The sequence below is a fragment of the Lagopus muta genome, chromosome 14, assembly GCF_023343835.1.
Source record: "Lagopus muta isolate bLagMut1 chromosome 14, bLagMut1 primary, whole genome shotgun sequence".
Lineage (NCBI taxonomy): Eukaryota > Metazoa > Chordata > Aves > Galliformes > Phasianidae > Lagopus > Lagopus muta.
Window position 1 is genome coordinate 11,841,111 of NC_064446.1, and position 20,675 is coordinate 11,861,785.

The 20,675-nt window shown below is 42.5% G+C and overlaps 1 protein-coding gene across 3 annotated transcripts in view; it reads right to left on the reverse strand.

The window, feature by feature from the left end:
• Nucleotides 1-382: 382 nt before the first annotated feature.
• GALNT10 (polypeptide N-acetylgalactosaminyltransferase 10) overlaps nt 383-20,675 on the reverse strand; it is an 82,186-nt gene continuing 61,893 nt past the window's right edge. For 2 of the 3 annotated variants that reach the window (XM_048960340.1, XM_048960342.1), the window contains exons 6-12: nt 19,608-19,791; nt 18,610-18,727; nt 11,752-11,859; nt 9,634-9,855; nt 8,822-8,938; nt 6,774-6,926; nt 383-6,043 (exon numbers count right to left, since the gene is read on the reverse strand). In XM_048960340.1, coding sequence (XP_048816297.1) covers nt 5,876-6,043; nt 6,774-6,926; nt 8,822-8,938; nt 9,634-9,855; nt 11,752-11,859; nt 18,610-18,727; nt 19,608-19,791 — 1,070 coding nt within the window. In that variant the 3' untranslated portion in view covers nt 383-5,875. The remainder of the gene's footprint in view (nt 6,044-6,773; nt 6,927-8,821; nt 8,939-9,633; nt 9,856-11,751; nt 11,860-18,609; nt 18,728-19,607; nt 19,792-20,675) is intronic. The other variant, XM_048960341.1, reaches the window with a different exon arrangement.

Below are 20,675 nucleotides of genomic sequence, written 5' to 3' on the forward strand. Positions count from 1 at the left end.
CACTGAAATGCTTCCATGGCCAAGAATCACAGTGCAGTCTTCCCCTAGGAGTCTGCCTTGCAGTCATCTGCTGTTCCCAAAGGAAGTGCCTTTCCATACCTTCACACCTGCATTTTCACACAATACTGCTGCCCCCCTTCGTTTTATTGCACTGTTTTTCAGTTTTACCCCATGGAGACATATAAAAATGAGCTTTGGGAAGAAATGGTGACATCTCTGCATGTTTCCCAGTGGGGCTGGAGGAGAGCACTGTGTCTTGTGTCAGGAATCCTATGGTATAGAAACACCAGACCAGGTAATGAAGCTATTTCTAAAAGCAGAGAGAAAGAAAATCAATCACCAGAGCAAAGCAGTCAGGGACAGTCATTTCTGCATACACAGATTCAGAAAACACATTAAAAATTTATTTTAAATATATTATAAAAGGAAGTCCATTCAACTTTAAAAACACTAGGCATTCTATCAATGATTCCCAGTTTATGAAAGCTACTACATTAAAGTGCTACAAGTCCTTTACCACCCCCAGATATTAGGTTGTTGGTCCTAATATGCACAGAAATAAATATACACTAATTCAAGAGGCACCATCCAGTTTTACAGATAAAATGCATGCAGTACAAGGTATAGACAAACTTCGATCTCATCACCACGATTCTGAAGAATATCTTTTAAAACCAATTCTCTTCACCACCCTACAGACTAAAGCTATTTGTTGCTTTTATCACAAGGGTAAATACTTTCATCTTTTAGCTTGATCAGGTCATCTTTTTTTTTTTGTTTGAACTTCTCTTGTGGTTGAAGGTCTCATTTGCTTGCTCTCTAATTAGGATTAAAACTTTTTTCCAAGAGTTGAACTAGTAGCTTTGAGACCACAGGATCCAGTGTCGTTACATAAGACTGCTGGAATCCCTAAAGTCCTTTGGGTAATACAGAGGTATCAAGAAAGCTCAAATGCAGTGAGCATAATCAGCTAGCAGAAGCAGAGTTTAAAAAAAAAATAGCCATAGGGTTTTACTGAGGATTTCTGTAATATATCATTGCCTAGTTCCATACACAGATCTCCAAGTTCAAGTGTGACACTACAAAGGAGCTAGCTGAACACCTACTAAGGTAGAAAAATGAAGCACTTACAGCTAAATCTTACACTGGTTAGGAAACTCCAGCACACAGACTCACCTTGAGCCTATTGCTTGATGCACTGAGAAACGGAGCAGCACCTCCTAGTGCTCCTGACTCCCAGCCTGGCTCCCCTCTTACAGTCTATAACCTTTGACAGGCCTTTCAAACCGGTCTTCACAGATCCTGAAGTAACCTAAAGTTCTTCATCATTTTGGCAATAGTTTGCTAAGTATTTAAGAAGCTTGTCATGCTAACTAACTGTTAAAACAAATCTACCTTGCTGCTTCTCAGGCAAGGACCCCTTAGGCACTATCAGGCTCCTTTGTCGCAAGTGCTTAGAAACACAGTAGGTGAGTATGAACTTGAACCACAGCAGTTGGGAACAGACAGCACACTTGGATCCCCTGCTAGCAGAGCCAGTCTGTTTCACACAATTTTAACAGCACTCTTCTGACTGAAAGAAAACATTACAGGCTGACTGCTAGAGGCTGTTGGTTCTCTCCAGTCAAAACTATTCAAGTATCTGTTCCTATCTTGAAAGAATTTAAAACAAAGGCTACTCCCTTTTCACACCCAGCAGTTATGCAATTGCCCAATACAACTTTTAAGAGATCTCCCTCATCTCCCCTCAGTGATGCAAGTCAGTAGAGCTACTGTAATGATCCTACCATGAGAACAATATCTTCTGCAATACTGGCTGCTGGTGGTGCTTGTTTGACTTCAGTGCAGCAGGGAGGAGGAAAGTTTGCTGCCTGGAAATTTTCAGTGAAGGAAAGCAAAGTCCTGTGCACAGATGTTACAGTAAAACAAACCAGGAAGAAAGTTAAGGGGAGAAATTGCTTTCTTGCTACTTCTGTATTAGATTTGAACGTATCCTTTCAAAGCTTCTTAGCGATTGAAAGTATCAACTTTCTGTAAGACACTGCTGCTACAGATCTGATCATTTTTATTTGTGATTTCCTATTTGGATACTCAGAACATGAAAGGCAGGACCTCACATGCCAGTGAAACTCATTAGCCTTCACCATGAACACCCAAAAGCTATCAAGAAAACCTCTGGTCTAGCTTTATTCATTAGTGATAATGTCCACCCTACCCACCCCCAACTCATTAATGACATCAATTTAACAGAGGAAACCCAGGAGCTTCTGAATTACTGTCACCCACACAAATTTTGCACTTACACATTAAAAAGAATGCACACACACAAATTCTGCATGAGTCAAGCTTTCTCATACGCCCTCATCCCCCCCGGCCCCTTCCCCTCTTCTCTTGTCCAGCAAGGCACTAGGAAATGGTTCAAGTTTAAGCATTTGCTGTACATTTACATTTAAAAAGGCACATCTTTATTTTAAGGATGCTGTATTCCCCTTTCAGTAAGGCTCACTCTTTCTTCTACTACAACGTGAAAAACAAAGTTATATGCTGAGGCATGAAAAAGGACACCTTGCATGCATAAAGTCCTCAAACATTACTCTGTAGGCCTTGGAGGTTAGCACCTGTATGAAACAACAAGAGCTTCAAGAGCAAATCAAAGTATAATTACGCATCATAACACACATCCAAGGATCTCACTCTTGTCTGGGATTCTGATATTTTAAAGCAGCAGAATTTACGCAACCATGGAGTGAGGATTTGATTGAATATTTTAAGGAGAAAAAATGAAAAACATTTGGCATTGGATAATGACTGGTATTTAATCTCCAGTCTCGGCTTGCATGCGGATATGAAGATTTGCTTGTGTATTCATGCTTCAGCAATTTTGCTTACAAATAACCAGAAGTAATCGGAATAATCAACCAGTTTGCCCAGCAAAGGCCCAATTAAAGATGTAGATGGTGAAATACAGCTTCTATTTCTCAATCAGTGGATGGTTGGCTATATTAAGTCTTCACATTAGTCAGCAAAGCCTCTAGGGTACTGAAACTTATAACGGATGTAAATAAATTAATAGCTCAAAGCCCAGTGAGCCAGTGAGAAATGTACAGAATCTGTGGGGCACTTACAAGTTCAGAACCCCAAATCTTTAGAAAACAAATGAGATCAACAGTATTGAGAAGCACCCATAGGACCAGTCACCCTAAAGCTCCGGTTTCCACGTATTGTAATTGGTTATTGAAGACAAAATGCCTCAACATCCCCGTGTCTTTTGATGCATACTGCTACTATCTGTCCTTTCTCACTCAATTAAGATCACTCTGTGGTAAAAGACCTGCTCATTACTGTAGTTCTTTCTGAAGCAAGCGTCCAGTAGGGCAAGCAGCTAGGACTCCAAAGCTCTCTTCACAAGGTGAGTCCAAGTACAAAGCAAGCCATGCATTTTAGAAACAGAAACAAACCCTCTTGTTAGAAAACAAAAACACACAAAGCTGCAATCAGAACGCCCTACAGTCCACGTACATCACTTGCTGATTGTGTCGCAACTATTAAAAAATGAAAATTGCACTGATCATGGACAAACAGCTTCTTGTTCCACAGGTATTAAAACATTCATAAAGACATTTATTCAGGCTGTCTAGTGATCCACAGTCAGCACTACTAGACTAATGAGAGCATTAATAACTTAAGGAAAGCAAGTCAGACACAAAGCACTGGAAAGCGGTGCTCTCTCCCACAGGGGCGAAAAGAGATTCCAATGACAGACATATTGCAGATACTGAGAACATATGATGTCAACTCTGACTGACATTGGTCTCACTGCCATAGAATAGTGCTGCAGAACTGTCTCAAGGAAGTCTAGATCTTCTTTCCTTTCTTCACTCCCCAAATGTTAGACACGAATACATTTGGCAACCCCACACCCAGCTGCAGTGCAGTGCCCACTTTTCCCCTGCTCTGAGACTGTCTGTACCAGGTGAATTAGTAGAGCAGGTCAGATACAGCCTCAGTTGCGAGGACACAAAAGGTGGAAATGATTTTGAACCTCAGAGTTAGCATAACAGACGTTAGAGCTGCAGAGGCAGCTAGTTCTGTCCTAGTCTGCTCCCAAATTACAGACACAGCTCTATAGGGCCTCAAATATATCTAAAACACAGGTAATGATCCCACAGTTGGCAACAGGAGAAAAGGCTTCTTCTGGAGCTCTGCAAAGGTGAGAGCCAACTCCCTCACTTAACAGAAGAGAAAGATATGCCAGAACAGAGCTTTCAAGGAGGTCATGTCCATTAACCATGTTTCTCAAGAGACCCAGGGTGCTGTACTACACCTATCCTGAATACTTGCTGACTTTCACTCTCCCACAGCTGGTTGCACGCTACTTCCCCCTTCAACATTACTAAATGCACAGCTGGACAAATTGTGGAACTGAACAATTATTGGAAAGGGCTGATTTTATTCCTTTAGGCAGCGTCTTCATTCACGTTTTTTTTTACCATGAAATGCAACTGCTGCCTTCAGAATAAGACAGCTGATTTATTGTTTTTGCAACAATTTTAAACCAGCACGTTTGTTGTGTTTTTGTTTTTTTTAAACACTCAGCTCAGACTTCATACTGATAGTTCTCCATTCATTCTTCAGTGTCAGCACTTTTTTCCAGCTTGAGGGATGAGACAGTTCTGGTTGTGTGTGGTAGATTCTGTAGGCAGACTAGAAGGGTATCACCTTGCACTGCTAACTGACTACACAAGGAACAGGGTATCAGCTGGCCCCTGGATTCCACATCTCTACATAAGCAGCAGGTTTCCAGTCACTAGAAACTGTACAGTTCTGTGGATGTTGGGAAAGAAAGGGAGAGTGCATTCCCACAGGCCTAGAACACCACTGACCACAGGACTCATGATTAGAATAAACTACAAATGGATAAAAACTAATGGCTAATCCCAGCCCTGACTTAATTATTCTGAATTAATCTGTTCACGCCAGTGAGTTAATCTCTAAAGGAAAAACAAAAGTTGCCTTCACATTTAACTCTAAGAAACCCTAGAGGTCTCCATGATAAAATGGTGCTGAACAGAAAGTGAGTTTGGTATCCAAAAATCTTAACTTGTAAGAACTGTGCTCACTTAAAAGCTCTGCTGATCTTTCACCTTGAGGATTCAGCAGTGAGTGACAAACTGACTGCAAAACAAATGGACCAGAAACCCAGATTCCTCATCACCAATAACTGCAGCAATAACCCCAACACTCGGCTGCTTCCTCTAGAGCTCTTTCCTTTATCAAAGCTATCATTTGGAAAGCAATAACAGTCAATCTGCTTGAAATATATTTTGGTTTCAGGAAAAAAAAAATTCATTTCATTTCACATTTTGATGGCCTATTTCTTTTTTATGCCTGTGACATCAGAGAATTTAATTTTGTGTCCAAGATTTTACTTAGATGGAATTTGAAAGATAAAGCACATATTCGGGAATGCTTCAGCAGGTGGTATAGCAGCTACATAAAGTACTGTATTTGAGGGTCCTAGAGAATAAAATCAGTTACCACCAGAGCCACAAGGGAAATAGAGCAGTTAAAAAATAAAAATAAAATAGTTTGAATCACATTCAGACTCCTCTGAAAACAGAGTTTTTGTTCTCATCTCAGCACAGAAATGGCTCTGGCAAAGCCTTTAGAACTCCACCATTACCAGAAGAGAAGGATGCAGCATCTTCACAATAAAGACTGGCCCTGCTAGTTTACCTTCTCCTGAGATTCTCCCTTTTACCTTCATGAACTGTTAAAAAAAAAAAAAGGATTCTTAAAAAATTTTTGTAACCCTCCCCAGTAAAAACTATAATTGTAAAATATATATATAATATATATATATATTCTCAGTCTTTTAAAGATCAAGATTTCTGTTGAATTTTTCCAAGATGGTTGAGTTTGTATGTTCAAATATCCACTGCTGTGTTGGAGATGAAGGATTGCAGCTGTTCATAAAGATCTTTCGGTCACTCTCACTGCAGTCCATACAGCTGCTGCTTACTGGATGGTAGAGGGTCTTGTCCTGGAGAAGATACATTTTGTGAGGTTGCTAAGCAGAGAAGCACAGCTAATTTAAAACCAACCGAAACGAGACTTAAAAACCAAGGCAAGACACTTCATCACTTGAATGTATCCAAATAAGTTGTTCTGCGCTTTACTGTTTGGCAAGTATTACCTCAATTTCCACCCCATGCAATGGTATTGGGAGCCCAATGCTAACAATCGCACTGGGAAGCTCAGAACCTATTTCTGAAGGCAGGTTCTGCAGACTCCAGGCTCACATCCTGTTCCAGTCACTCTGCAGCAGTGTGCATATGGACTGCAAGGACTCAGATATGGCATTTAATCAAGAACTTACTTACCTGCCTGAAACAAAAGCACTGCTTAGTAGGAAGATGAATAAATCCTTATCTACTTTTGGCATGACCTTCTAGTGTTTAGAACAAACCAATAAGCACAGCACAACTCTTTGCAAACAGGTTTTGCAAGGGCATTACATTATCTCACTTCCAGCAGCAGACAGGACTGCAAGGACAACATCCTTCTGCTTAGCAAGCCCTGGAGAAGAACTGCTTACCTTTTGTAACCAGTGAAGAAAGGGCAGCAACCTCTTTCTAATCAAAGGTAATTAGTGGCACAACAACAACAGATGAAGAGTCAACTAAGACTTAGGTGCTGTCGTTTTAAGGAGATTTAGGTGACTATAGGCAATTTGACACCTTATACATGCACGCACACACACACACACTCACTTTTCGGTATCTCCACAGCTGGTTCCCCTTCATCCCATGACAGTCATAGAGGGTCACGGGGCTGCTGTGGGAAATGGCATCAAAACAAAACTTCTTGGTGTGCTGAGGATCCCCAGGGCGGATGTCTTCTCTCCAGCTAAATGTGAATACCTGCTAGGACAAACAGGACCCTCAGGATGGTACCAGACACAGTCCTTGCACCAGCAGAATGACATTCCCTTCTTTGCCCACAGGGTGGGGGTTGCTTCAAGAAAGGACAAAACTATCCTAGAGAAAAACTGCTTCCACCTTTGGGGACAGGGACTGCTAATGAGGGGAGTCTATAACAGCTACCACGTGGACTGCCACACAGCATGCTAAATGAGACTGTGCAGCTGCAAACTGCCATGCTAGTTAGCTTGGATACTAATGGCAGACTTGAATGTCTCTGCATTGCAGACATACATCAAGGATTAAGTGAGCAGCTGACCAATTACAGCACTTCACAGCTAGCAAAAACAAGGAAGAGCTACAGGAGCTCTCAGTTAAGGCTGGCAGTAAATATTCAAGTCTACATACACAGTCTGCAGTCACCTTGAGAATAGTTTGCCCCATGCCTTATGACACAAGAAAACAGGAGATTTACAGCTCCCCACCCCACTCCACTGAACTGTCACAAGGGTTAACAGCAGGGCAATGCTTCCTGGTGCTCCGTATTGACCTTGCAATGATCTGTCAGCCTGTCCTAGACCTCTTTGTTGGGGTGAAGTAAAAGAAGGGAAACAGGAAAGAAAAAGGGTTTTATCTCTAGTAACTAGGCGTAACCTATCAATGCCTGGCCAAATCATAGCTTTAATAGAAGCTGCTGGATGCCAGCATATCCTTCCTATGCAGTGCTGCAGGAACTGGCCCTGCATGTGGCAGGAGGGTTGGAGATTCATGATCCTTGAAGTCCCTTCCAACCCTGGCCATTCTGTGATTCTGTGAATATTGGCCAGCACACAATCCCTCATGGCCCTCATTGGGAAGGGGCTGTTTTGGGGCTCCTTTTAGAGCCAGGTAGGGGAACAGTCTTTTCCACAGAGAGATCTCATGGAGCACTAAGATAAACCAGTAATGAGTGGAGTGCTACTATTTGATGCAGTGTGGCCAAAAAAACTTCTGCACAAAGCAGCTTTGTTCCCATCTCCCTTTAGACCGCTCTTGTGGGAGAAATTACCATAATCATTGAGGTTCAAGGCTACACAAAAGTCCAAAACACATTCTCTTCCTAAACATAAGCCAACACTAATTGTTGAAGATCCTCCTGACACAACAGAGGCTTAGTTTTGGACTGTGTCTGAGTAAATTGGTTTCCAGTTTTCATGCGTCAAAATTGATAGGCAGCAGCCCTCTATCTCCCACTGAAGCCATTGCCCTGAAGAATTACATATGGCTCAGTAATAAAGGCATTGTTTTCTTGATCTTTTCTCAGCCCAGTTGCTACAGTTTAGACAAACTAATATTTCCCTCCCTTCTCTTACAATAAAGCTGTCGTTTCTGGCACTTTATATGTTGAGAGGGTGAATCTATAGTCTGGACAGTTTCATCTCTCTCCAGCAGTGGTTGGGTGTTTATAATGCATTTGCCTCCTGTCAGAAGGATGATAGTAAGTGGTTATTGAATGCTTCTGCAGGCTCATTAATATGCATGACGCTCCTCTATCACTTCTTTCAGCACAACCTTTGAAGTTAATATTCACTTTGTTACATATTACAGCTGCCTTGTTACTGGTTTCTTTTATTATTTTGGCACATTGTTTTCCTGTGCCGTCTTTTGTTCACCCTGAGAACTTCAAAGCAGAGGTAAAAGCTCTGCATGAAGGCTGCCAGACTGCAGACTCTGCCGCAAGCACGTCACATCCTGCTGCCAAGCCCATCAGAAGCAATGTGCACGTGAGCCTTGGGGTGCACAGCACTCTCCCTTCACCTTACAGTTCTACAGCAGCCTTGCTTCGCATTTACCTCTTGTTGCAACTCCTGCTCCCCAGATTTATTTAGGAGCAGATGAGTGATCAGAGGGACTGTTACCTGCACATTGTTCCATGCTGCCTCTCCTCTGTCCTTCACGCAGCTTTCCAGCCTCAGCGGGGATCCCAGAGATCCATGTTTAGTGTCCACACACAGCCCAGTTCCTACGTTGCGTATCTGAAATATTAAATTAGTGCTCAAATCTCCTCTTATCAAGTGACAGCCATCAGGAAAGAAGGCTTAAACTGCTTCAAATAACAGCGGCATTTGTATGAACACAGTTTTAAGATTTCTCACTTAACTACATATCTGAGCTGGCAGGTAACAGCTAGAAGAAAGTACAAACCCCAGATGGGACCCATCAGGAGACAGCTGTAAAATAACCTGCAGGTCACAGCGAAAACCATCAGCTCTACAGATGCAGAGCCCACTGTGTTGTTACGTGTAACAATTCAGTACCTCACCACTGGGGTGACTCTTTCAAAAACAAAAATGTCTTTCCTGGTTTTCAGACGTGGAAATGAAGGTGCAGAGTAGCTCGGAACAGTTGTACAGCCCTTTGGAAATATAAGATTCCTACTAGTGCTCAGCTGCTCCCTCCTTCCAGTTTACCCTACTGCCACGTTCTGCCTTTGTCTAGGAATGCAGCAAGTCCCTTTTTTGTTTTGTTTGTATTTGAGCACTAATAGAAGCTGCTGCTTAACTGCTTTCATCGATTAAACCTACGTAACAGTATGGGAATTCTGGTCTTTGAAACATATCAAGCAGGATCTTTAAATACTTGCTTAAATACTGGAGCACAGGGCTAAGGCAACTTTAATGTCCTAAACTGAGCGTGCTTGCCCACGGCAGGTTTCAGAGCACAAACTTGCCTCTCCCCAGGCAGCTGCAGGAGGCTCCACTGGTGGGTAAAACTTTGGCAAGTCCCATGCAACCTCACTCATGAACCACTTGAAGCTCTTGCAGTTGAGGTTGTTGCGGAGTTCCTTCTGAGCCGTGACGTCCCCTGCAGAAAGATGCCGGTACTCCGGTCTGCGCTGGTAGATGTACTCTGCATACTCGTCCATCCACACCTCAGCAACCCGCTTCAGATTCTGTGTGGGTAATTGCCATGTGTGAAAACGGAGGGGAGAAACACACGAGAACTCTCTGCACAAACTACTGACATTAGCATTCAGCACAGCTCTCCCGTTTTAGCTCAGAAAGGATTTTCATTCACATCCACTCTCTCTCTCCGGCTTTAGGACAAAGATTATTTTTATTATTCTCTAGTTCCAAGGGATTTTTAGAAAGATATTTTCAGCTGAGGTCAAAAAGAATCCTGGCACTTAGCCATTATATCCAGCGCCTTGTGGTTCAGAAAAACAACATTAATCAAAAGTTGTTTCGGTTTTTTTTTCCCAAAAAAGAAGCAAGTCAGAGAATGATGCTGGTAAATTCCACTGGCCATTCAAAGGTCCCTGACAAATCGTTCTTTCTTAAATATTCCCTGTTACATTTTATATTCACCTAAGAACTGGATTTGCATTACTCCCTGATAGAAAGCTTCAGTTTACAGTATCCTTTCTTACCACTCTTTTCTGGTTTCATGGCTTAAAAAACCATTTAAGAGAAACTCCAAGATAGAGTAGGAGTGCACCTCTTTCAGACGACCCTTCAGAACAGAAGCAAAGGGTTTATTTCCTGTCAGTGGCATGTTTCACACTGCTCTGCACAACAACCCCGCCAAAATAAAACCAACAGACACAAAAGAACATAACACAGACTTGAGCTGTTCGAATCACTCAATCAACTGTTGGACCTTGGACTGAGCTCTGGCAACATGAGGCACTCTCCTGGTGCCACACAGCAATGTGCTGCAGGCAGCCATGACTGCAGTGACCCCTCAGCATCGTCCAAATTACCTGAGGGCAGTCAGCCCTGCAGTGGTCAGATGCTGCCAAAAAAAACAAGGACGCTAAGAATGAGCAGTGCTCCCCTGCCCCAAGTTCAGCCTACACAAGACAAAAACAGGCGTTCATCTCAAGGTGACCTTAATAAGTCATAAGACATAGCCTTCCCTGCACCTGCCCACCAGTGCCTTCCAGCACTGTGAAGGTATACAAGAGTCAAATGCTGAATCAAAAGAAATACAGCTCCTTCCTGAAGGGATGGCACAGACAGGAGAGCGCTCTGCTCCTCTGATAGGTCATTTCTGGGCTAAGCAATAAATCCAAATCTCTAACTAGGGTGATGCTACTAAACTGAGAAACACTGCAGCACTTTGCAAGCCCTAAGACTGCAGAGCAGCAGGGTACTTTTTGTAGTTTGTAGCTTTGAAGCCTTCTTGCTCCTATGATTTTTTTCTCCCACCAGAGGGCAATGCAATTCCTTCTCAATTTGAGAAATTAATTGGACAAAACCAGTGCACAACAAGTAAAGGCTTTTTCCACTTTGGGCTACACTAGATTAAGAAATAAGATGTCACAGAACTTTGCATTGTGGAGAATTACAGTTTGCTCATTTAGTGGTTTGTGATGCTTGAAATGGAGAGGTCTTTTCAATCACCAAAACACAATCAGCACTCTGAAGCGTGCTGCTCTTGGAGAACACAACTAAAATGACTGAAGTATTATACAAATAAAGATGTTATCTTGTTTTTTAAATTGGTGATTCCATACCCTGTGCTTGACTCTCTCACCATGTAGCAGTGGATGGTATTTTAAGTATAGCAGCTGTCTGCACATGAGTCTGCAGTTCCCCTAGACTCTCATCTTTTTTTTGTTAGATGTCTGCTTCTGCAAAAACTGCCCAGTTTGACCCCTGTAAACGTACAGTTTGAGTATAAGAAGCCTAAATTTGCCTCTCCAAGTGTGGCATGGTCACAATGTGGTCAGACATCCCTCATAGCTTAAAAGGTAAAGAAAACGGAAGAACTTTGCTTTACAGAACCTCCCCACAAGCAGGTGTCTGATCACATGCAGGATGGGGAGAACATCACTGCCACTTACTCTTGCCAGGCTGACTCCTGTTGGAACCTTGTAAGGAACGTATTTTCTGTATATATGACCAACTCGAGAGCAAGGGATGTCCTCCATACGACCCCCACACATCCATACCTGTGAAACAGCAGAGATACAGATTCAGTCTTGGTTATATGGATGGGAAAAAAAAAGGCTTCAAGTTATGAAGAAGCCTGATGCAGAACTTTATTTTTACCTTACAGTACATTCTTTGGAACACCCTCCCTCTTTGCTTTAGTCTCAAATCTTTTAACTACCTGCTTAGAGCCATGCAAGCCTTGATTTAGTGCAAGTTTTATCAAGCCCAATGGCTCATAAACAGCTTAATTTTGCATTCCTTTGAGAGAAGAACAGAAAGAAAAGTCCAAGCACACAGCACACTTTAAATTGCCACAGCAGTTAAAACGGACTGCCATATACGATCCTTGGGTAGGCTGCAGTGCCATCTCTACAGTCTAGTCCTGTCGTATACAAAATGCTCCAGGGAATACACCAGTCTGCTTAGGTGTCAGAGGGCAGAAAAAAAACCTGCTACTTTACCCTGTAGTTATCACTGCAAAGTCTGGGATATCACTTACATAGTTTTACTGCTGACAGGCAATCATTGGTTTTGCAGCCTTACAATTAAGCAGAAATCTCTTCCTGATGAAAACATAATTAGCCTTAAAAACATTCTCAGAAAGCTGATGAAACACACTGCTAGTTAAAGATGATTACACTGATGCTTGACTTGTGGCTACATTATGCCCAAAAGTTTCCTTCCCCATCTGGGAAGATCTCACTATGTGCCAACAGTCTGCAACAGCTTTATGTTATTCCTCACTTATAGCACGGATGGAGTCATTTTACCCAAGCAACCAAAACCAAAGGTGTTTTCTGCAACACCTGATCTACTTTGTTAGGTTTAGGAAATATATTCCTACCTGCTTCCCAGAGATACCTAATCAATAGTGAAAAGCATCCTTCACTCTGCAAGACAAATGATGTTCTGAATTCCTGAAGCATGACATTGCCATGCCCTTCCCTTTGTCCCTAGACCTTATGTTAATACCCCCAGGGCAGCAGTATTAAAGGCGGCCTGCTGGTGCTGCCAGCTGATGCAGAGCTCTTGATCTCTCCATTCACTGTGGCTAATTTGAGCCACTGCAGTTCACTGTACAACGAGCTTAGTCAACAGCTTCACATATAGCAGGCAATTCCATTAATATTCTATGGTGACGATATTAAATACTTAGCTTGGAAGAGAAATATTTGGCCAAGGCTGCTGCATAATTATTAACTCTGACACTAAAGTCCTCTGGTGTTTCAGCTTTGTCTACTGGCCCTAATAATTACAGTCATTTGCTGACTGTGTATAACTTAATGGGGGTTGGTTGCTCTCCATTAGTGGAATATTTTTCACAGGCAACTTCTAAAGTTCAAGGTACTTAATTACATGTCATTACAGTGAAAGAGAGACAAGAAGTTGACAAACACTCCTTTTACAGAATTTCATCCCTTTTGTCCCTGCTGTGTCTTGAGAGTCTGGTTAAGAAGAGATGAAGATGAAAAAGAAACTTCTTCCAGCTTCTGTGAAGTTTATAGTGGAATCAGAAATGCTTCCTGTCCCATAGCTGCTGTGCTTTTTACTACAAAGGGCCACAATATGATTTCTTCTGCTAGGAAATTAACAGACTGAGAAAACAAGAATTTGGTGATGTTTTGTGCTTCTATGACAAAAATTTGACAAAAGCTGCAAGAACTGCAACATAGGTGTCCAGAACTGGGAACTATTAAATCTGCAGGAACAGCTGGAAAAGCCTAGAACTTAGCTGCATAAGCAGAAACATTCCCCAACAACCTGCATTTTTATACACTGCAGCCAGCAACAAGAAAGTCCTATTGGTTCAAAAGTAGCTGCATTTCAGCATCATGCACGTGTGCATGAAAATACCATGTTGTCCTTGCTGACAGCCCAAACGATTCCTTAAGGAAAGGCTTTCAGTTGGGCAATTGCAAATACACATCTCTGAAAACACAACTGCTTTAAGAAACAGCAGAAAGCAACTTCTGCAGTCAGCATGCAGCTAGAGGAAAAAGCCCTATCCTTGCACTGCAGGTCTTGCGGTGCAACGCAGACAGCACTCATCTATAAGGACATATGGGAAGCTGGGCAGAATGGTGAGGCTTTGTGCCAGGAGCTCCTCACTGACTCCATAAGGCACTACGTAAACACATGCAGTGATGTGTTAAAAAAAGCTACTGAACAAGGAAAGTCTAACATCAGTTCTAAGCTGTTTTTCTAATCATGATTTAAAATATTTACTCCCCAGTGATGCTGTACCAGTGCTGCATGGAGCCAATGGCAAACTTCCCAATTCCTGCCAGCAGACCTCGGTGACTCTTCCACCGTACTTTGCCAGCTCAGTGCTCTACTATTGTCTCGTGCTGCAAGTGACAGCACGTTTGTGGTACAAATCTAATTTTAAAAGCATAGTCTCTATTCATTCATTGCTGCTTTGATTTATTTTATTAGTGAGCTTCTTTGTGTGGTGACAGAACTCATTACAACCTCCATAAAGACAATTACCAGTCCTTATCTATAAAACTGGCAGAAAGGAGAGAGGGAAAGAGTGTGACGTGCATCAGTAAAACACTGCAAACAAAAGCATTAGGACGCTGGAGGTAAAGGTCAAGGGAATTGCATCCAAGGGTCTGTCAAGGAATAACTGCAAGGGAAGCAAACCCGAAATAGCTGTGTGCTGAGAGCACACTTCCACTCAGTTGGCAGCATTCGGTTGTTTTGGAACGAGGGTGCAGTTCACAGGCATGACACATCAGAACTTGCTCTGCTAAAAATACAGCACTGCTGAACAGCTGAAGCAGCGCTGTTCTGTAGGGAGCACCTCACAGCGGCACTGACTGTCACTTACTGCCGCCTTCCCTCTTGGCCAAGCAGCCAGCTTTTTGGGGGGATGTTGTTTTATAGAGGGGTGAGCTAGTGACTCACCTCTCCAGTTGGGCACGACAGTAAACATGAGAGCCTGGACTTGATGCACTTAATTTCCAACAGCCATTTACTAGAAGATCATAAAAACAAGAATCAGAGCTGGGCAGGCAGGCAGGGCTCTATAAAACGACCTGATCAGATCTCATTAGGAGAAAACAGGAAATTTCTCTTCCTCCTCAGGCACAGTTTTACCAATCTACATTCTGAGTTTGGAATCCGGCAGCTGACAGCTCTGCTGGAATTAGCTGAAAGCCTGGCTATGCTGAGGTCAATGGGAAAGCTGCAACAGAGTTTTTGGAGGCCACAGACTCGCTCTAATCATAAAATCATATACAGAAGAAGTAAAGTAACAGCACAGGTGATATTGTTTCTGTCTTCCTGGCAGCCTGGAGAGCTATAACTCCATATTCATAGAATGACTCAAGAGCTTTTGACTTAGCTAGTGTGCTATGAAAGCATGAGATAATAACACCACCTATTCTCTGCATGGGAATGTTATGCTGATCCAATTCCCTTCTGCCATTTCAGAAAACAATGTCACATAAGAGAGCTGAACCTCTCCTCAAAAACACACCGATACAATACCACAGTTGGTGTGAGAACACAAATTATCTGGGTGTACAAGGTTTATGCTTCCCAAGACAGGAATAAAACAAAACAAAACCACACAAAAGAATGAGTCAAGCCTTGAAAAGAAAGCTGCTTCTGCAAGAAACAGCAAAAATAAAGATCACGGGGTGCACCAACGGAGAGAAGCTGGCTGGTTGTCTGAGCACACACTGAAAGGTGGGAAGAAAAGGGCACGGTGGATGAGTCCAGGGGGTTCTCTGCATGACAAGGTAAGTGAAAGGATGAAAGCAAGGGCAAACAGTAACTCAGGAAAACATTAATTCTCTGTACTGCAAGCATCAGCTGCCACTGTACCTGGGACTGACTGCTCTACAAAAGATTGAGGTGGCTAGAAAGGTGCTGTGATCTGTGCATGTGCACATCTTCTCTTGCACTATACAGACCAGTGCAGCCCTTCCTCATCTATTCAAACACTGTGGAGTGACAGAGCAGACAGCACTTTCCAACAGCCACATTTCACAGGGGGACAGGGAGTGTTGGGAGCTCATTCTCCTGCTGGTGCGAGAGTACACGGATATTTGAGCCGAGCACACAGGATGAACTGAGACCAAAAAGTGACAGTCTGATCTCTGTGCCAGCAGGACAGAGGAAGAGGAAAAAAGCCACTCTTTGCTGAAGCAGAGAGCCTTAGAATTAATGAATATGCTGTCTTTACAACAAACGAACAAAAGAAAACAGAATGCCAGGTCTGCTTCAGTGTGGGCAAACGTGAGCTGCTCCTTCATTTTTAACCCAGAAATTCCTATTTGGATGGACTGAAACTGCAAGCCAGCATTTACGGTTGGGACCTCAATTAGAAAGTTTGTTTCTAGTTCCAATTTTGCTTAATTTCTTTTTTTTTCATCCCCACAGTATGCTATGTTATGTAGTGAAGTTTTTGCATGCACTTAATCCAAGGAACAGGTGTTTTATTAATGGAATTTGATTCATTCCCTGGTTAAATGTTTTCTGAGGTGCAAAAGACTCATAGTTTCTGTGTTGGCTTGCCTTCAACCTGAATATTTCTTCTCTGAAGGAAGCACAGCCAGCTGATGACAGAAATACATACGATCTCAAAACAGAAAGGCAAGAAGCTCCTAAATAAACTTGTTTATTTGCAGTCTCTCAGCAACAGAGCCCTGGATTTTAAAATAAATGCGGAAAACCATACAGTCTATGTGTGGGGGGAAAAAAAAAAGAATATGTTTGAGGAAAAAAGAAATCTGCTCCCGGTGAGGCTTGAGAAGGCCAGAACTGATGCAGCAGTTCAAAAACCAACAGTACAACACAGTACTGCACCACAGCTCCCAGGCAGAGGAATGGGTTCTTTGTTAAAGCTGAGCTGTACATTTGGCACAAATCTGAATTTGCATTAAATGGAAAATAGTGCAAAAAGAGTTAGCCCACGTCTAAATCCAGAGGTAAATTATTTGATGATGTCCCTCTACAAAACCTCAGTTTGCTCCTCAAGGTAAAACGGCAGCTCTAAGCTCACCAGGAAATGTCATGGCTTCATAAATTCTATGAACAAACCTTCTATTCTTGCAATTCCAGCAGAATTATTAAATCTATCAGCCATAGATGAATGTATCAATTTATCTTAATTTCTGAAAATATACTGAGCCTCTTTCAGCTAAAACTTCATTTTTCTGTTGCGCAATGAAAGAAAAAAAAGAGGGTCTTTGCAGAGATTAATTAAAGCAAATTTATCCCTCCATAAATTACCGTCTTTGGACTGAAATAAAACACAGCATGTTTCAGAGAGGATAAGCAAACAGATGAATGAAGCAGTCTTATTTCCTGCAGATCAAGCAGCACGGCTGTCTGCTGTGGCACCAGAGACAAAGGGCTTGCCCTGCTGCTGTCATCACTCTTGGAAACCGGCATTTTCCAAAAGGGCTGAGGAAAAGAGGCTGAATACTGTCACTACCCCTCCTGCAGAGAATGACATCGTTACACTATTTCATTACATGCAACACAAAGAATAAATAGCTCCAACTGTAATGACATCCCCAAAGAGGGAGTCCCTCCTCCCTTTCTGCTGCTGTTACATAAGACAAGGGACCTCCACCATGGCTTTACGGCTGCATTTTGTGAGCAAACAATGGAAGAAAAAACTTTGCTGTATGGTAATACATGGTACATACGCATAGTAATGTGGTTTGCTGAATATAATTTAATATGCCTTTGAATTGCACAGAGGCACTGAGATCTAAGAATCTCATTTTGTTAGAGATCACCCATGCCTGTTTGTCAGGGAGACAGATGAGGAACTTCAGCTGCTGAAATTGCACACTGTGCTATCATTGCTCCTGCCTTCGGGCCCCATACCAAGGCCAACTACCTTACTTCAGTGGCATTCATATGCTTGTAAGTTTATATATTCAATCGTTGAAAGAGAAACCACACAGTGGCCCAACAGAGTTTAATGTGAAAATTTTTACTTAATCCTCTACAGGCTATGGGAAGGATTCCCACCACTGAAGAGAAGAACAGCCACGTGCCTTTGGTGATCTGGGGCATCCCAGTGGGCTTCCTACATGTATTTCAGAGTGTCATACTCCAAGATAACATAGGTATCAGTGGTCTTTGTAGGTCACAAGTGGCTCACTGCCACCAGTGTGCACTTTTGGTCAGCTAACTTATTTCAGAGCCCTGAAACCAAACAGTTTGGACAATCAGTGACAGAACTGTCCTTAAGGCAGACAGATAATGATATGAAGCTGCTGCCAGCAGAAGTGTTATTATTGCAATTGCTGAGGATTCCTCCCAGAGTAATTAATAGGCTCCGTTCCTTGCAGCCAGGAGTCAGATGGATTGACTACAGACAGTAAGTTGCTCTCAGCTCTGGGAACTCAACCTCAGGATGGAGGCACTCAACCAGGCAGACAATGAGATGCTTGGATCTCTTTCACTCAAAGAGAGCATTTCATCTTCTTGCTAGAGTGCAAAAAGCCTACCAGTAACAGATAGCTCCACGCATGCTGACTTACCCTTGCTGGGAAGAGCACATGCATCTGAAGCTGTGACCACAGAGCAGGGGCACACCAGCTAATGCTCCAAAACTGACCCTCACAAATGACTGGTGACATCATCACTGTCTCTTCTGCATACTGTCTTACTTACTCCCAGCTCTTTCACCTTTAGTTGCACGCAAAAGCAAGGACAAGATAGAACATTCACATTCTGAGCCTCAGAACAGTTCTTACTTTTCAAAACAAAAGGAATTTCCAGAGAACATAGCTCACCTTAAAGGATATTTCATACTGCTCTCCTCCCCATATCTCCAGACCTGCATCATACCCTCCCAGCTCCCAGAACCACTTTCTATCGACTGCAAACAGTCCTCCAGCCATTACAGGAGACCTTTAGGAAAAACCAGACTCCATATTACAAACATATTCAAAGACACAGATCTCCAGCTAAACATTTAAAAAACAAAGCAAGATTTCACAGATATTCTTTCCATCACCCAGTGTTCACGATGCATTTGCAGTCCTTTAGGAACAAGCAATTGCTTTTGCATTAGCTATTAGTTTCCCAGTTGCAAATGGAGGACTAGACTAGGCTCCTCTCAGAACCAGTAAATGCCTCTCCTCCAAACAGAAAGAGTTCACCATGAAGTGACAGGACAGAACCTCTCCCAGAGGGACCCACATGCTGCACTTGTGGTGTTCTCTGACTCAGTAATACGATCAAGTCATTGAGAATGGCCTCAAAAGGTGTTTGTGTTGTGGTTGTTTTTTTTTGCTGCAGAAGTAAAAAGGACAGCAGAACTGTCTCAATGTTGGCAAGCACAGCAACAGCAGAACATAACTTGATCACAGATTTACTTCTGCAATGCACTGCAATCATCAAAATTGCTGTAATTATTCTGCTAGGTTTTCTTCTCCCCCCACCTGGGAATGACATATAAGCTGCCACCAGTTTGTTGTTTTTGGCAGAGCACTAGGGATACTAAGTTATGTTTGAAAGATCTCAGTAATAAATGACCACATTAAATGTTATACATCACAGTTTCAAATGAAATGTTAACTTCTGCTGGAATTAAGGTGGCAAAAAATAGCAATGAAAAGGAGAGTGTTCACAGCTACTACACAATGCGTTTCTTTTAAATCAGCAAAGCAAACAGCTGCCAAAAAGCAAGTAGCTCACAATCAGCTTCTGGCTTCCAGTACACCGAGGTGTAAACCAGCCCTGTGACAGGGTGTTGTGTTGTTCAGCACACTGCATTTCAGTCACTTACTCAAATGGATCGCTGGGATCGAGTTTCTGTAACTCGGGAGGAATAGGGATCCTCTTGTAATACATCTCCCAGTCAAATGCACCTCGCATTGCATCTCCAGCCTGAGTCTCATATCCAAAATGGTCATGATCAATAACATCAATCATGGGACAAACGATAGTCTTGCGGTTTCGGGCAATGCGATCTGAAGATTGGAGAAACATGTTAGAAAACCTGCACCAGTCGGTTCTTTGACCATGAAAGCATAGAAAAAACCATCAAAATATGCAGTCCAGATACAGCTTCTCTCCCTTTCTCTGTTTCATTCTCTTTTGAGCAGGTACTTCAATTTATATGAATTCATCTGGTGTTTCTGAGATAATCGAGATATCCAAGGTAAAACTATTCAGATAAAAGCATCCTATTGAGGACATCAATCCGAAGCAGAATAGAAAGACACAGCTGCACCACCACAGACACTTCAACCATCAGGTTCAAAAAACAACAATCCTGTAATTGCTTAGTTAGTGGTCCTCATTTTAACGAGCGACCGCAACATGAACCCTTCTGCACTGATTCCAACGGAGGGCAATAACCCATTGTACCACCTCGTTTTAATTGCTGTGCCAGAATCTGTCAGGAAGTGATCCAGACTAATGGCGTAAGTGCTCTCAGCAGGCTCCAGAAATGCAACGCACCTCCTCCCCTCTGCCTTTTCTTCCAATCAAATCATAGACGACAGGATTAATTCCTGCATAAACATCTGGAACTTCTTAAATACTTTATTACCAAGGAGGTCTCCTGTTGGAAGTTAACTTTCACAGCAGAGGCGACAAACGGTGTTTCGGCTTCCAATGAACGTCGAACAGAAATCCTTACTATGCTTTAAAACTATAGCACACCACACATGTTCTCATTTAAATGGCATTTGAACTAATCCTGTGCTCCCTCTCTCAGGCTCAAAAAGCTGCAAATGCTTTACACTGTTGTGAAAGTAACATTATTATCATCCAACAGTCCTGCTGACAAGTCTGACTTCTTTGTTAAACCTCAAAGAGCTGTGACAGGTCACTCGCCAAAGGGTTGTAA